At 39.9% G+C, this 16112-nt stretch overlaps 1 protein-coding gene across 1 annotated transcript in view; it reads left to right on the top strand.

Annotated features, from left to right (window-relative positions):
• Positions 1–16112, top strand: part of EPHA6 (EPH receptor A6) — a 334811-nt gene that overhangs the window by 289764 nt on the left and 28935 nt on the right. The window contains exon 13 of the mRNA XM_014307568.2: positions 7066–7275. Coding sequence (XP_014163043.1) covers positions 7066–7275 — 210 coding nt within the window. The remainder of the gene's footprint in view (positions 1–7065; positions 7276–16112) is intronic.

The raw sequence follows: 16112 nt of genomic DNA on the forward strand, positions 1-16112 counted from the left end.
CATCCCTCCATCTGTCTTTCTCCAAAAGCCTGCAAAAATGGGTCAGTCTTACAAATTCAAAGTGAGTGAGCCACGTGAGGGTATTCCAGAGGAAGAATTCCATTTGCCATCACCCTCCTCACAGCTGTGGTGGGATATTTGCTTTCATGCCAGTACAGGTTGTGCCACGAATCAGAAGCCTCTCTCTACCCTTTAATCTCTCACTCCTAAAATCTAAAAAACCTTTACTCCTTGCTTTAGAGCCAGCAGTGCCCACTTTCTGCTATTTGTATGGATTTAACAGCAAGCTCAGCTGAATTATGTCTTCCCCACCCACAAAGGATCCTGTATGCTGGCTGCTAGTGTTGAGCTTTTGGGTAAAAAAATATTGGCATGGATTTGCAATATGAAGCTGCTTCAGAGATATTCTGAAGTGGGAAGGCATCAGCTAATTAGAACTAATTTTGTAAGATGATGGTAATTAATTTCAGTGATTGTGCTTCATCAGACATCCTAAATTGCTGGATACACTTGACACTGAATTTTCCTCAGAAATACTGCATTATTTTTGCAATGATATAAAACTCATTTACAAAAGATGAAACTTAGTTTTTTGTAGTGTTTTTTGGGAGTTTTTTATCACATAAAATGGAGACATTTAGGTTAATCATCCCACAAAAGTATACCTGAAGTTTGCCATTAATGAAACAATTGTTTGACCAGAAATGGGGTTCATGTGGCTTCATTTCTGGTAACACTTGGAGAGTTTTCTCTGAAAAAGGATGTGGGTTTCCAGCTAAGCATTTCCTTAGGGGCTAGAAGCCTCTTCCAGCATTACACCAACAGCTTCCAGACAGAGGAAATCTGTGCTTGGAAATAAAGTGGCTAACCATTGGGAACTGAGGAGACACAGGTAAAATTTCCTGTTAGCAGCTTCACACACGTATTTTGGATGGGGCTCATTGTCATTGTGTTTTACCTGCCTGTGTCATGGAGATCTCAGCAATCCTTTATTCTGCAGGAATATGAGGCAAATAATAAAGGCAAGAAGGGTAGAAAGGCAGCTCTCTGTATTGATAGAAAGATGTTAGTGATTAGACAGGGCAGTTGCAGTCAGATGTGTTTGCTCAGGCTTGTGGATGCAGGCTGCAGAAGAGACAAGAAAGACAACCAGGGGAGATGCAGAATAACCACAAAGTAGAGAAAAACAAGCTGAAAACCCACAAAACCTTTTTAGCAAGCATTTTGGCAGTTTGCCCTGCTGTGGGTTGGAGATGGCTGTTGGACCCAAGCCTATGAGATGATTGCAATAATTCCTACAAAAAGTCCTTTCCCTGAGGTTGGTTTTCTCCACGACACAACGTCCCCCACTCAGCCCACTCTCCAAGCCTGTGCCTCACTGATTCACAGGGCTATTGAGATTAAAATCTCATCTGCTCCATTTTGTTCTCACAGCTCCATTTAAGGGGTCATTCTTGGCAAAAATAATTGGATTTAGCATCACATGGACAGGAACAGGGTGGTTAGGAGGTGAGGTGGCTTCTTGGGAAGAAGGATTCCTGGAGAGCTCTGAGCTGGCTGTGGTCTGTGCTCACCTCCTCGTGCACCAGGCAGTGTGGGCATGGATTTAAACACAGAAAAGGAACATGTCTGGAAGCTGCCTTTTGGAGGAGGTTCGTGGTTGGCTACACAGAATCACATAAAATGAAGCAAAAAGAGTATCACCAGAATACTGAACTTCTTTCAGTATATTTCTGCAGCTGCAGACTGCCAGAGTAGTTTCCTGTTCAGTGTCCAAGGTGTGCTGAATAGACAGAGATATTTAAGTTTGAAAGATGCTCCAGTCTTCCCCAGTTTTGTGAAACTCAGAGCTGTAAAAGGAAGGCATGCATTTACTTGGGGTAATCACAGCACCACCTTGCTTTCTTTATTTTTACTATTTGCCATTGTAATTCTCCTCTTCCTACTCAAAACTGGTGCTGATGGATTTCCATTTACTTCAGAAAATTAAAATACTTGTAGAAAAAAGTTAGATTTATATACAGGCAAGCACAGCAAGTGAAAATGCTGCCACACTTTTTTTTTTTCTTTCTAAGAGTCTATAAGAAATAAGCTTAATTGCCTTGGAGCACCAGCTGCAGCAGACTGTACAGCAAATGAAACCCTGGAATTCAGCTTTAATCCCTCAAGGCTGGCCTAGCAGAGGCTAAGATAAGTGTTACTAGACAGCGAAAATATTGTGATATATTGCTGTGTCTTGCAGTAATCGTTATGAAGTTATTCTCAGAGCAGCTTTGCCATCACACTCACCCTTTTTTCAGCTACAGTTTAGATGCTGTGGCAGACACATTTAGCAAGTTTGGGGGGAAAGTGAGAGAAGACAAAAATGAACACTTGCAGCAAATTCTGTGGAACAGTGTTGTAAAGTGTGTGTTATATATCCATCTAACATGGCCTCGCCAGACAGAGTAGGCTGTGGGGGGAAAAAAGCCAGATGGCCTTTCCTAAGTTTAATGGTTCCTGTTATTATTTATCTGCATTCATAGAGGCAAAAACATTGGAGCTCATAACTAATATTCCTTCTTTTGCTTTCCCACACAGCATTCATGTGCACTTGAATTTATTGGAGGCACGTTCCTTTCCTGGCAGGATAAAGGTGGCATTTTGCTTTCAAAAATCAGTCTGTAAAAGAGAAAACATGCACTGGGAACCTGGAAGCTGCTGATACTTTTTTCTTTTTTTTTACACTAAAATTGGATTGAGCAATTAGAAAGTGAATTTGAAAGCCTGCATTACCTTAATAGTGAAATTGTAAGCAGCCTGTATTTAAATGACCTAAGATTGCACTGAGATGGTGTCACTGATGCTACAGAGCCTGTATTTGTTTTCAAGCAATGTTTTACCCTCCTAAAAGGATGTATGAAACAGCATTTCTGATTCTGTTGTGGGAATTTACTGTAGAAATGCTGGGTATTTTTAATATGTAGATATTCTTACTTAGACATTAAATACCGTAGATATTCTTAGTGCTGAGCAGCAAGAAATTTTTTACAAATGGTCTTGTATTTGAAGGCAAAAGGCATTTGAAAGGTAATGTGGACTCTCTCAGTGTGCTCTTTATGAATTTGTCAAGAATGAGAAATCAGAAGATCAGAACACAGCCAGTGTCTTTTAAATGAAGGGATTTTGAATGTCTTTTAGGAGAGAGGAAAAAAGAAGCCAAGAAATTACAGGCCAGTCAGCTTAATGTCAACTGCTGTAGGATTTCTGGAACAAATTATCAAACAAAGTCTAAGCATCTTAAAGATAACAGTGAGATAAGTGTGAGCCAACATGGATTTGTCAAGAGCTAATTCTGTCAAACAGATCTGGTTTCCTTTTGTAGCAGGTCTCAGGCTTTGTGGCTGTGGGAGAAGCAGTTGATCTCATAAACTTTGGCTTCAGTAAGGCTTTAAAACTCTCCCACATGAGATGTTTGTGAGCAGCCAGAGAAATATGATTTGCATGAAATTTCTGCTACATCCTGTGTGGAGGGAATGGAATATGGATGGAAAGAAGTATGGGGTGGGGCTGTTCTGCACCCTGTGTAGGATCACTCATTAGCATTTAAAATGAACTAATTAGAAATTGAATTAATGGAATCTATTAATAATAATTAAGTCTGCATGGAACTCTGTCAACAGTTGAATGAAGAGAAAATTATCAGCTGACCTCATTTAGTACCAAAAATATAAACTTTAGTGTGACACACATGATAGTTTGAAGAATGAGTTACACTTCCAAGAAATACCAAGCTGCAACTTGAATTTTGGAAGATATATCTTGACAAAGTCCCACCATTTACTTTGCACAGTAAAACTGTAACAATAAATGCATAGCAAAAATTGCATCTTTCACCCAGTGACCAGTAGGAAGTGTCAGTGGTGAATATAATCTAAGTTAGACACACACACACCATTTTCAGTGCTGTTCTCCATCTAAAATGAGATCTAAATAATCTGCAGTAAAATTTTTAGACCTGTAGTAAATCCTGCACAGAGGATAAAGGCCTAAAAGTGTTCTGAGTCCTTTGGCACATAAGGAAGTGGATTTTGGAATTGATGGAACTCCAGACACAATACAGAAAAATCCAGTGGTCTCACCTCCAAAAGATTACTGGGTAGTGAAATGGAAAAAACCTTCTGAAGATGAAAAATTCCACAGGCTTGAAGAAAAGCACTAAACGGGGCACTGGGGCTGAAAGCTGGAGGGCAAAATGCAATGAGAGTAACTCTGGATATCCTACTTCCTCCCCTACAGTAACTGAACCTCTTCAGCAGCCCATTATAAGTTAGTGCTCTTGAAAGGTCTGTGACATGAGGAGAATATTTCACTTACATGAGGTTCTTAAAAGCAAACTGTAGCTGAATAAAAATAATTTTTTCAGGGCATTTTTAAGGACTGCATAAATGCAAGAGCAGCTACTCAGATATTGCATCTATACCCAGCTGTTGAGAAAAGTTTATTTAGAAAAGCCATCAAAGCTTGATTAAAATTTAATGGGATGATAGGATAAATGTGGTGAGTCCACTGAGGTCTGAATTGCTGCCAGTATTGATTAACACCCTTAATAGCCCAGTGGGAATCCTATCAAAAACATATTTCAAATCTAAGCTGTGGGAATCTGAATGAAGCCCTGGGTAACAACCATGATATCAGTCAGATGAGTGTTTTATTTCCCTATATGCCAAGTGAATGAAACAAGATAGAGGAAAGTTGCCAAAGGATTGTACCTGGGGGCTTGAAAAATGCTGAAAATATGAGGTCAGATTCTACCTGCTATAATTTCATCAACCTAGCTGAATTTTCCAAAGGTTAGATATAGCTCATAGTCTGTATCCCGATCAGCTTACATCAAAAAATTTTTGATGTACTGAATGATAAGTTTATGGATTGTAAGGGGATACAGCTGGCATGGAAACTGATGCAGAAGTGATTACAAAGAGACTTGATTGAGAAAAGACTGTTCTGCTGACACTAAAAATGTAGTTGGTCCAACTGCAAGGCTGGCAGTGAAAAAATATAAAACCAAGCATGAGAAAAGAGAGAGGAGAACAGATGCAGTAGAGGATTCTGAGAAACATACAGAGGGAGAAGGAGGGCGGAATAAAATTGCAGCTGGTACGTTAGCAGGTCTGTCATTTCTTGAACAGTGAAGATAAGAAGCTTTAACTTTTTGTGTCAAGGCAGAATCCAAAAAAAAAACGTGAAAGAATGACAGAGAGAATAGCAAAAGCATGAGATTGTTTTAAAGCCAGGCATACAGCTATACTGGTAAGGCAAGTACTGAGGCTTGGAAAGAGCAGACAAAATGTTATGGTTTATGAAAAATCAGCCAAACATAGTTTCTAGATTTGAAAGAGCAGAAATTAAAAAGAGAAGGAGTGAATGCTTGCAATCCAAGAAGACAAAAGGTTAAGGGAGGTGCTACAGATGACTCAGGTTTGTTGAAAAAATTGAGCTGTTAAGGAGTAGGTAAAATCTAGAGAATTGAGGGGTTGGTTTAGTTTGGTGCTTTGTTGTGGGGGTAGAGAGGGGCTTGAATGGGTTAGGGTTAGGGAAAAATTGCTCTAAATCCATTGTAAATAGCTGGTTTCAAAGAAGTGTCATTAAATGTGCTTTCTTGGGAGGTGGCTGTGGTGTTTGGCACTGCTCCTTCAATACAAGTGTTGCTGAGAAGTATAATAAGGCAGGGAGGTCATCTAGCTGACAAGGTGTGTTTGTATTCTCCTTTTACCATTTTCTTTCTGATTTTTGTTGCAGTCTTTAATGTTCATATCCTGACTAGCTGGATAGAAGCTCCAAATCATTGAATCATTATGGGAATGCTGAAATACTTTGCTGACCAAGGATAAAGCTAAGCATAGTTCAGCCTGTTGCTTTGCTGAATCTAATGAATTTGCTGAACTTCCTGTAAGCTTCTCCCTTATGAAAGCATCTTGCTTAAATGTATGAGCTAAGCGATAGAAGTGTCCTGAATGCTGGTCAGAACTTGTTATTTGTCTGTAGCCCAATGCTAAAAGTGTTGAAAGAGCAAATGGAAGGTTAACTTGTTTGCAGGAGTTGTTTTTGTTTGGCTGTTCCTGTGAACATAAAAAGCCTTGGGTCACTGAATAATCCATGAGAAGCTAAATGTCTGCCAGTTGAGGTCACTATAAAAATACTCCTGCAAGCAGTCTGCTGTGAATGGTAGAGAGGGCAGGTCTAAACAAGGCAGGGAGCCTGCAATCACATTTATGCGCAGGTCCCCACTGCCACATAATTCAGGAAGCAGGACATAGAGAAGTGTTAATTTTGATGCTGCAGATGGAGAAACTGAGGCCCAGCAAGGCTGCTGAGCTGGGCAAGCACAGTAAATGGCACAACTCTTACTTACAGTAGATTTCAGAAGGTGTCAAGCAGTTTACTGCATTCATGGGTCTCAGCTTGACCTTCATCTGCCAGGAAAATTTTGGCAAAGCTGAAGTCCTGAATGCCACCCCATTTGATCTAGTGTTCAAAGATCACTAGATCACAGGCAGCGTGAGCAAAAGCCCCAAATTTTTTTTCAGGTTATTTTGGGTTTGTTTTTTTTTTTTTTAACAAAAAAACCCTCCCCAAAAAATACCATGAAAGTGAGTACCTCAACAGCAGTACCTCAATGGAGACAGACAAGGCTGAGACAACAAAAAGAGGGTTCTTTGTTTCCTGAGGCCATAGATGAAGAAATTTGTGTCCTTTCTCATTCTGGTACTAAAAATAGCGTCGGGGGAAGGCGTTCATAGTAACCAAGTATGAAAGCAATTAAATGTTGTCAGTAGGAAGACTGTGAAATGTGTGAAAATGTGGAGGAAAGGGGGATAAGCTGCCCAGTGAGAGATGGGATGGGATGCACTGCCAAGCAACTCAAGTCCTTCAAAAAAAACAAGCTCGCAAGTGGGCAGCCTTTGAATGCAATCACAATAAGTTCCTAAAATTCGTGCAGCAGAAGTGTTTTAAATCAGAGCTGTGGTTGGTCTCTCTGGGATGAAACAATGGGAAGTAGCAGAACTGTTTGTCCCCTTGCAGAAGCACGACGGGCACTTCACGGTGATCCAGCTGGTGGGAATGCTGCGGGGCATTGCCTCTGGCATGAAGTACCTGTCGGACATGGGCTACGTGCACCGGGACCTGGCGGCGCGCAACATCCTGGTCAACAGCAACCTCATGTGCAAGGTCTCTGACTTTGGCCTGTCACGGGTGCTGGAGGACGACCCCGAAGCTGCCTACACCACAAGTGTGAGTTTCTTATCTAATTTGGGCAGCTGATTGCCTGGTGCCTCTTCTGTTCTCTTGGGTTTTGTGTTGTTGGGATGGCTCCTGAGATATTAAAGTCTTTTTTCACAGCCCTGCAGTCGAAGAAGAAGTTGGGTCTCTGGTTCTCAAGGTTATTTATTTTCTCTTATCTAAAACATTCTTTCTCTGTGGAAGTCTGTCTGGCAGGTCAGGTTGAGGCACACTGACAGCCCTCTGGGCAGTGTTAGTTTTTTATACTTAGAACTACATGTACATTATTTACAATAATTTCCAAATACCTATCACCTATGTTAGACAGTCTGTCTCTACTCTAAACCAATCCAGAAGTGTCACCATCACAGCAGAAGATGGAGGGCAAGAATAAGAAAGACAGGACATGCCCAGATTCCTCCATCTTGCCTCTTGAACCCCCATTCTAAATCCCCAAATTCTACTTTTTCACCCTGTGATAAATTCACTATCATTCTATTCAAGCCCTTGTGGCTTGTAAATCTTCACACAAAGTTGGTAATTTTTCCATGGGTTAAAATCAAAGGCACAGGTGTCTTTGAGCCTGTGCCAAGGTCTCTGAGCCCCTTGCCAGGGTCTCAAGCCCTCCAGGGCAGCCAGAGGAATGTCCTGGGTTCCAACACTATTCCAGTTTCAGATTTGTCTGTGCCACAGGAAGAACAGTTGGAATTGGCTTTGTTCCCTTCTAAGTCATGTGGTTCAGCAAACACAGTGGCAGTGCTTAGGGAAGTTGTTTTGATTTTTGGCTAAGGGATGTGTTAATAAACTTTGGCAAAAGTTTATTTTAAGCAAATGTGCAAGTATAAGTGGGAGACCTTTTTCATTCTTTGTGGTTTTGTTGGCTGTGGAGGCTCTTTTCCCATGTTGTTTCCTCTTCTGGCAATTTGTGTTCCTTTACAAGGATATGTTTGTGAAAGAGAGAGATGGGAGAGGAGAGAATTTACCAGCTTTTCTGTTGAAAGCACACTGCCAATGCAAGCCTTGCATTCATAAATTAGAATTTTAATTTTATTTCACTGAAGTTTATCTTCTAGCAGGACATGTAGTACTTTCTTTGCATGGTTTAGGTCTCAGTTTATTAATATTTAATTCCTTATGTGATGCAAATAAACTGGAAAATGGGATTTGGATGAGGGGAGTGGGGGTGGGTTTTTTTTGGTTTGTGATGTTGTAGGGGGGTTCCAGTGAAGTGAAAAATTCTTGAACGTGAAGAAGACAAATGACAAGTCCCAATACACCATTTTTCCTGATACCAAACTGCATTTCAGATGCAATTATTATCACAAGAGTTAATTGCAAGCTGATTTTTTAGTAGCTTTCACCGCTATCATTTAAACTAAAACTATTTCAGAGGCAGAGTGCGTTCTCATTACTACTCTCACAAAATGTGCAGAATTTGTATATTCCCATGGTAGGGCACAGTGACAGAATTGTAATAGAGAAGAGAAATGAACATTAAATAATTTATTTTACCCTTTTTTTTATTCCACTTTAAAAAGTGATGTATGGCCAAAATAAGGAACTCATCTAATTTCTCTGTACTGCAGTAAGTGTTGTGGCGCATCTACTGAATTCAATTAAGATATTGTAATGGGATTTTAGATCTTATATATTTATCTATGTAGAATATATATTTACTTTTAGTTTAGGCCTAAAATAGAGCTGTTCTGATAATTTTGCTGCAACTTCCATTTCTTAGAAGTTCTATACAGAACTGTAAGCTGACTTAGAGGAAAACAAGTCACTTTGCAAAGTTTTCTACTGGTTTTAATATGCCAGCTAGGGAAAAAAAAACCCCAGATTTTACTTTATAGCAGAAATTTCCTTCATTTAGTTCTCAAAACTTGTTTTGCTTCCCACTGCTTCTTAGTAAGAGGCTTGAAAGGGAAGATGAACATGGCTGCAGCTGAGCAGGTTCTCACATGAGGGCTGAGGCTGGCTAATGGCCCTTGTGAGGAGCTCAGCTGGCACCAAGTGCCCCATGACAGGAGTCAAGTGACACCCTCAGCTCTGAGCCCAGGCTAATGGCCCCAGCTGTGCCAGGCACTGGGAATGGCCAGGCAGCCCCTCTCCCAGTGAGGTACAGGGAAGACACCAGATGAGAATTGGAGGCTTTCAGCTATTATTTATCCTGTAATTTTCTGCTGGATACCAACACAGAACAATTAGCTTTACAGAGTAGTTAATGCCTGTCCTGGTCATCATGGCTAGAGCTGCTTTTAATCAGGATGTGCTGTGCTGTGAAAAAAACAAACAGTGCCATGACATATTCCTTTTTTCTTTTATCTGTGCTGAAGGACTTCCTTGAAATGTAGAACAGGCTTTGTTGAAATGCTCCCTGTTTCCATTTTCACCCAAACACGAGAGCCTGGCATAGGTGTAGAACTCAGGAGTGCCTCAGAGCCACTGTTCCACCCTGCCAAGGCTGCAGCCAGGTGCTGGACTACCAAATGCTGCTGGGCAGGTACCTAGAGCATGTCCAGCAGGAGGGGATGGCACAGAGGCTGATGGCAGTGGCAGGTCCCTGTGGCAGCCAGGCATCCAAGGTGAATCTGTTTTGACCATGAACCCCCCAAAGATCAAAAAGCATTGAAACTAAGGTGGGAAAATACTGTGTACCATTATGGGAAGAGTTCAAAGAGGTATAAGGGAAATGGAAAGCTTTTCAAATCACTTATTCCTTCAACTCCATCTTTCCTATCCTTGCAAGTGTGTCCTCACACACTATTTTAGTCACTGTGGCAGAGCCTGCCCAGTTCTTCCTGTCACCTGTGGTCCTTGGGAAGTGTCCTTCCCTCATGCCTGAGGACAGACTGACAGCTGCAGTCCATGTGCTGTGTCACACTCACTCTATGAACTGGGACAGCCAGGTTTCTGTGGGATGCTCTTGTCTTCAATGAGCTCCATCCTTGGCGTCTTGTTCCCCTGAGCAAGTCCAGCAGATTTCTCTCTAGGAACACTCAGCAGGAGGTCAAAAACCCTGTCAGTTTTAAAAGGACTCAGCACAACTCTGACCAAAATAGGGTGGGGACACAAAGAAGGAAAGATTTGTCACAATGCCTGGGGAGGACTCAGGGAAGGCTTTCACGGTAACAGAAGGGACAAGAAGCCCACAGTGGATGCCAAATCCTCCTGCAGCTCTCACTGCCCATCACTTTGGCACTGACCTTTTTCCCCCTCATGAGCATCTTCCCAACAGCAGGCCATGTGTATTCCTGGAGGATTTTATATCATCTCTTCAGTTCCATACTGTTTTCAACATGTGAAGGTTAAACTTTCAGTGTTCTCTCAACGACTCTGGTGATTTTAGAATTCATGTTTCCTCTCCACAGAGATTTTTATTGATAACAGTCCCATACCTGTAACTGCAAGAAATCCACAGAATGGGTCTGCATATTGAAGAGAAGTATTTTAGCCTCACATCTCCCTGTACAGCACTGTCAGTGCTCAGAGGAAACTGATTATTTTACCTTTCCCTTTTTGTCTTAGTCCTGGTGTCAGAAAATGAATGGTAGAGTTGGGTGTTTTCCTTGAAAATTATCTACAATACACTGTAAGCCAAAAATAGACTTTTATATCTGTGTGTTTAAAAGTAACAGAAATCCCATACTCAGCCATTCAGTGCAGGGTGTGGTGCTTGCTATTAATTTTATTTATTTTTGTTGTTTGTAGCAGCCCCTGAAGATGAAAATATGTGACAAAATTTAAACATTTGGAAACATTAATTTTCAAATTCTCTCTTCAGCTTTTATCCAGCTGTGATCCCAAGTTCATCCATGAGGTTTTCTGGTTTATTTAACCCTCCTTAAATTTAGTAATAGAAACAAACAGGCTATAAAAGACCACAAGAAAGGCAGACCCTTAGGAGGAAGGTCCCAGGACAGGAATGAAACATAAATGTAAAATTAAACTCTCTCCATGTTTTGTCAAACTTTGCATTTCTGTGAGTACTCACTTCCACAGTCATTTGAGTTTTGAGAATGCATACAAAAAAGCATGCAAATTTGCATTTAGATGTGCAGAAATTTAAAAGGAGCTTAATGATTGAATTCAATTATAAAACTTAATCTCATCCCTGCTTTTTTCTTCCACACCACTCCAAGTAGGAACTCCAAATATGGATTTGGCAGAGAAATACAGTTGGAAATTTGCATTTCACTTTTTCATTCCCAAAATTATGATGTAGATGAATTCAACACAAGTTTGGCTGTAAAAAAGGTGGTATTTTATACTTCATTCCTAATGTGGCTTTCAAAGCAACATCCATCATTCATTGTAATCCAATTTACTATCAAATCAGAAGAATATATTGTAGTGTAATCAATCTAAAGGATGTTGCCTTTAAAGATTTGCAAGCTCTGCCTTTCTTTTAGCTTGGATTTCAGCTTTTTGTCTCTCTGGCTCCTCCTCCCATTTTCATATCCTCAAATTTGAGTTTTGAACTCTACATGTATATGCTTTTGGTATTTCTCAGTTTGACTCTCTGAACATCTCTCAGTGGTTTTATTTACAAATGTTTCATAGGATTGAGAATGAACTGCTTACAGATCTGTAGTGCTGGTGCTCTTAGGGATCTTTGCATCTTAGGAGATAATTGATGAATCTGTTTGTGGCATTTAACCCTGAAGGTGGTTGCATTTTTTCCTCTCATAGATAGTCAAGAGTTTCAAGTCTGTCTTTGGTGTAAGATTCAAAACTTGCCAGTATTCAATCCATACAAAGATGCAGTGAACATCTCTGAGCAAATCTTAAGTAGCTGTGCAAGGCCAGAGGAGGTGGAAAAACTCAGTGCACTCACAAATAATTTCTGAAGAGTTAAAGGAGGATTGTGAATCTCAGAAAGCTACAGGTGGTGTTTCTGAAAAGACATGGGGCTGACCAAGGCACCAGAGTTACTGATCTCTCAGCTGGGCATGAAAACCTTGAAAAATTATCTGTGCACACTGTTCTCCTTGGAAACCAGCCCAATAAATATAAGCAGTACACTTCTATGTGTGTGAATACATGCACTGCATACTATGAGCAGTCATTTTGGTGTTAATTCCTCATACTGTTAATAGAATTTTTTTTAAAGCTAACAATTTTCAGAATATTAATCTAATTTCAGACACAGCTGGGATTTGATTGCATGCATTTATAATTTTGAATGAGAATTGTAATTTTCAAACTACAATTGAAGAAGCTATTGTAAACATGCAGAACGTGCTTATACATTTTTAGTGAGATCTTTATTCACTCAGAACAATACCATCCACACTTAGGAGTAAAAAAGTAGGTGTACTGGCATAAAACCAAAGTTATTGTTCTGTTGCTAATTCTGTGAATGAATGTAATCTTGAATGCCTGTTTTGTTTATTGCAAATGAACTATCACAGTTCACTTAGGGTTTTAGTATTCATTGTATTGACCAAGGTGCAGTAAATCATAAAATACCTTTCCTGTGCTGGAACACACCTGCACTAGCTCCTGATATACTGTTTAATGAGCTTCAAGGCAGTCTATTAAGGTCAAAGCAGTTGCTGTCAGTGGCATGTCAGCTGACAGGAATTCCCATAGGTTATGGTACTTTGATATATAGAACAAGCAGGACAATCTCTTGAAAGCCTTGAAAAAGAATGTAGCTTATTCATGTAGGTGGTTTTTTTTTTCTCTCTCATTAAAAACTACTGGTACCTTTCAAAGATGAGTTAAGAAACTATTATAAAATTTGTTTACTGTGTGCTTACAAGAGGTAAGAAATTTACTGGGAAAAGAAAACCATTCAGCTCCAGTGAGCCAAACAGCTCAGCTCTAACTCCTTTATTTAGTTATTGCTAGGTGAAAGGAAATAAGATCTGGATGATTTTTCGTTTTCATTTGCTGTACCACTCTCAATGGGAATTTATGAGCCACATTAAATACCACTGTAAAATGTAACTACTCTGCATACAGGCATATAAAACTTCTGGGTTGAAAATTTGAAGCACTTGGCTTCACCAGGCTTTTGTAAAGCTTCATAATTAAATCTTGACATATTACACAGCAGGATGTGTAATGTCCATGAGTATAATTAAATGAATTCTTGACTCTAGTCAAAGAAAAAACCAAAAAAACAAAACCAACCGCCTCTTGGACTTGGTTGTTTAAAAGCAGTCAGTTGTTCAGGCACAGTTCAGGTGTATATTTCAAAGCTCACGTGGAAGGAGCTTGGAGAGGAGGAGGCTCATCCTGTGTCCTCAGCTGCTGTAGGTCATTTATGGTTCTGTCTCATTTCCCCTGCTGTGCTGAGTGTTGCACTGAGCTGGCTGTGTCAGCTGGACAGCAAAGAGTTATGACCCTGGAAGAGATGGAAAATTCTCAGCAGTGCTGCTAGATTGTGATGGAATCCTGTTTATTTTTCAGAGTTGGGAATTCCTGTGTGCTAAAGATCTGACATATGGTTGCACTGTCTTTTAAGGGGTGGAGCGTTTTCTAGCTGGTTCCTGAGGAATTACCTTGTATTGTATTTGCATGTGACTGGCTAGGCCTGTGTTTCTTAATGACTGTCATCAATTTGAAATTTATCAAATGAGAAAGAAGCATTAAAATTTCAGAGATGCTGTTTATGTTCAGGTTCCATGAAAATAAATGGTAACACAGAAAACAAATTCTGTTAATTTAGCAAGGACTTAACCCTAATTGATTTTATCCTGGAATTCTGATATCCAGTCTTCAAAACATAAGTCTGGGGAAAACCAAGATTCATTTCTTCTTTTACTTACGTGAAGAGAGCAAGTGGGGACTTTTTGGGGGCAAATATCAGCATTATGGAGATGTTGAGTCACCATGTGGATGTGGTACTTAGGGATGTGTTTTAGTGATGAACACGGTGGTGATGGGGTAATGAGTGATGGGACTTGATGAACTTAGAGGTGTTTTCCAAACTAAATGATTCTATGATTCTGCCCACTTCTCTGGGTAATATTGCACACCTGGGAGGGTTTAGGATACATTAATGATGGAAGAGTTCACAGATAACAAAGGAGTATCTTTCCACATTGCTCAACTACTCTTGGTATAAAGGATCTGTCAAAGGGTAGATCCGGTGAAATATGAAATGGGGGAGTTCTAGCCTAGTATAATTTTTGCTTTTGTGTTTAGATGCAGTACTGATGTTTCATAATCTCTTCTGGGAGAACCTGTGGCCTGATTGCTGTTGTGTCAAGATTTTGGTATTCACTTCAGCTAGTAGAAGGAAGTAAAAAAAATGCACGTCTCACATGCTGATGAATTTTTCTGCTCACTTTGATACTACTTCTAATATTTCTCCTGTACATGATATCAAAGTTGTTGTAAATGGGATTCTGTAATTACAGAAGGAAGTTTCTGAAGCAAGTTAGACACATGTTAAACTTAATCTACTTTCATATTTCTGTAATAGAAGTGTTAACTTGGGAATAAGACTGACCTAGTTATTCACCTAAATTAATCTCCGGTGAAATCAACCAGAGGAATTTCCACTGACCATGTAGGAATTTTGATTTGCCCTAAATCAAAAGGATAACTACAGAAAGAAGCTTTTCACTGTTGCCTGTTTGCTTACAAGAATGAAAGCTAGATTATCTTCAGTCATACACAAGCACTTGGGAATCTCACTTGCACACTTTCCTTATCGATCAGATTATCAAAACTTTGCAATGGTAAACTTTTAGTTCCTTGCATTCTTTTTTAGTCTTGCTCTTTGGCAGACTTTCAGGATAGCAGCTTCTTGCCCAGCTTCTTCCCTTCTTTATAAGGGGGGGTTGGGAGGGGAGGATGATTCACAGTTTGTGGTTTCTGGTATTCCCTTTAAGCAGAATGTCGCAGGAATATTGCGGCACGGTGCTCATCTGGCTGAAAAACGGGCTAGATCGGTGTGACTCTGATAAATTTAGGTCAGACATCACAGTCTTTGCTCAGTACTCACTCAGCCAAAACTCCTGTTGAGGCCGATGGGAGTTTTGCCTGACTAAGCACTGTGGGATTTTGCCCTTAGTATCTAAAATATTTGATCTGCTCCTCGCACTTTTGCAAGTGCTCCAGAGGCAAATCTGGTATCTTGTCCTTGACTGCCTCACTGTGGCCGCATCCTCCTCAGCCTAAAGGCTCACAGATTCTTGTGCCTCCCAATATTAAGCACCTCTTCATTAAGAGAATATTAAAAAAAAAAAACAAACAAAACTGCACAACTTCATATTTACAATATTTAAAGTAATTCCAAAATCTATGTGCAGTAACTGTGTGTATTAGTGCATGAAAAGGAAATTATATTTTATATTCTGGGCTTCTTGTTCCACTTTTTCCTGCTGTAGAGCCACGGAATTTTGTTTTCAGTTGTGAGGGCTTGGGGGGAGAAAGAATTTTTACTCTTAAGAAATCTCATGGCTTTTTGTTGTCTCCTATAAAATATTTCACAGGTTCATATCATTGCCTGTTTCATATGAGGCTTTTCGTTCCCAGTTCAAATGTCAGAAATTCATTCAGTGAGGACCAGGGTCAGTTTTGTGGAGTAAAAGATTTGGCAAACTGAGTCATTAAAAAACTCAAATTCACTACTATCTCAAAATAGTTTTGTTTGCAAGTAAGGCGTTAGATGAACATGTTTAACTGCCCTCACAAAGAAATGTGTGGCATTTGGATATAAAGAAGGATGTATAAAGACTTGAACCCACATGGAAGATCTAGTTTTCTTCTCACCATGCTTAATGTTATGATTTTTCATTGTTTTTCTAAAATTAGCTGAAGTGCATTTTGAGATGAGATTTATCATCCGCCTCCATAACACCACATCACTGACTGTGCTTTCATTTCTA

This window comes from Geospiza fortis, unplaced genomic scaffold (assembly GCF_000277835.1).
Source record: "Geospiza fortis unplaced genomic scaffold, GeoFor_1.0 scaffold72, whole genome shotgun sequence".
In the NCBI taxonomy this organism is placed as follows: domain Eukaryota; kingdom Metazoa; phylum Chordata; class Aves; order Passeriformes; family Thraupidae; genus Geospiza; species Geospiza fortis.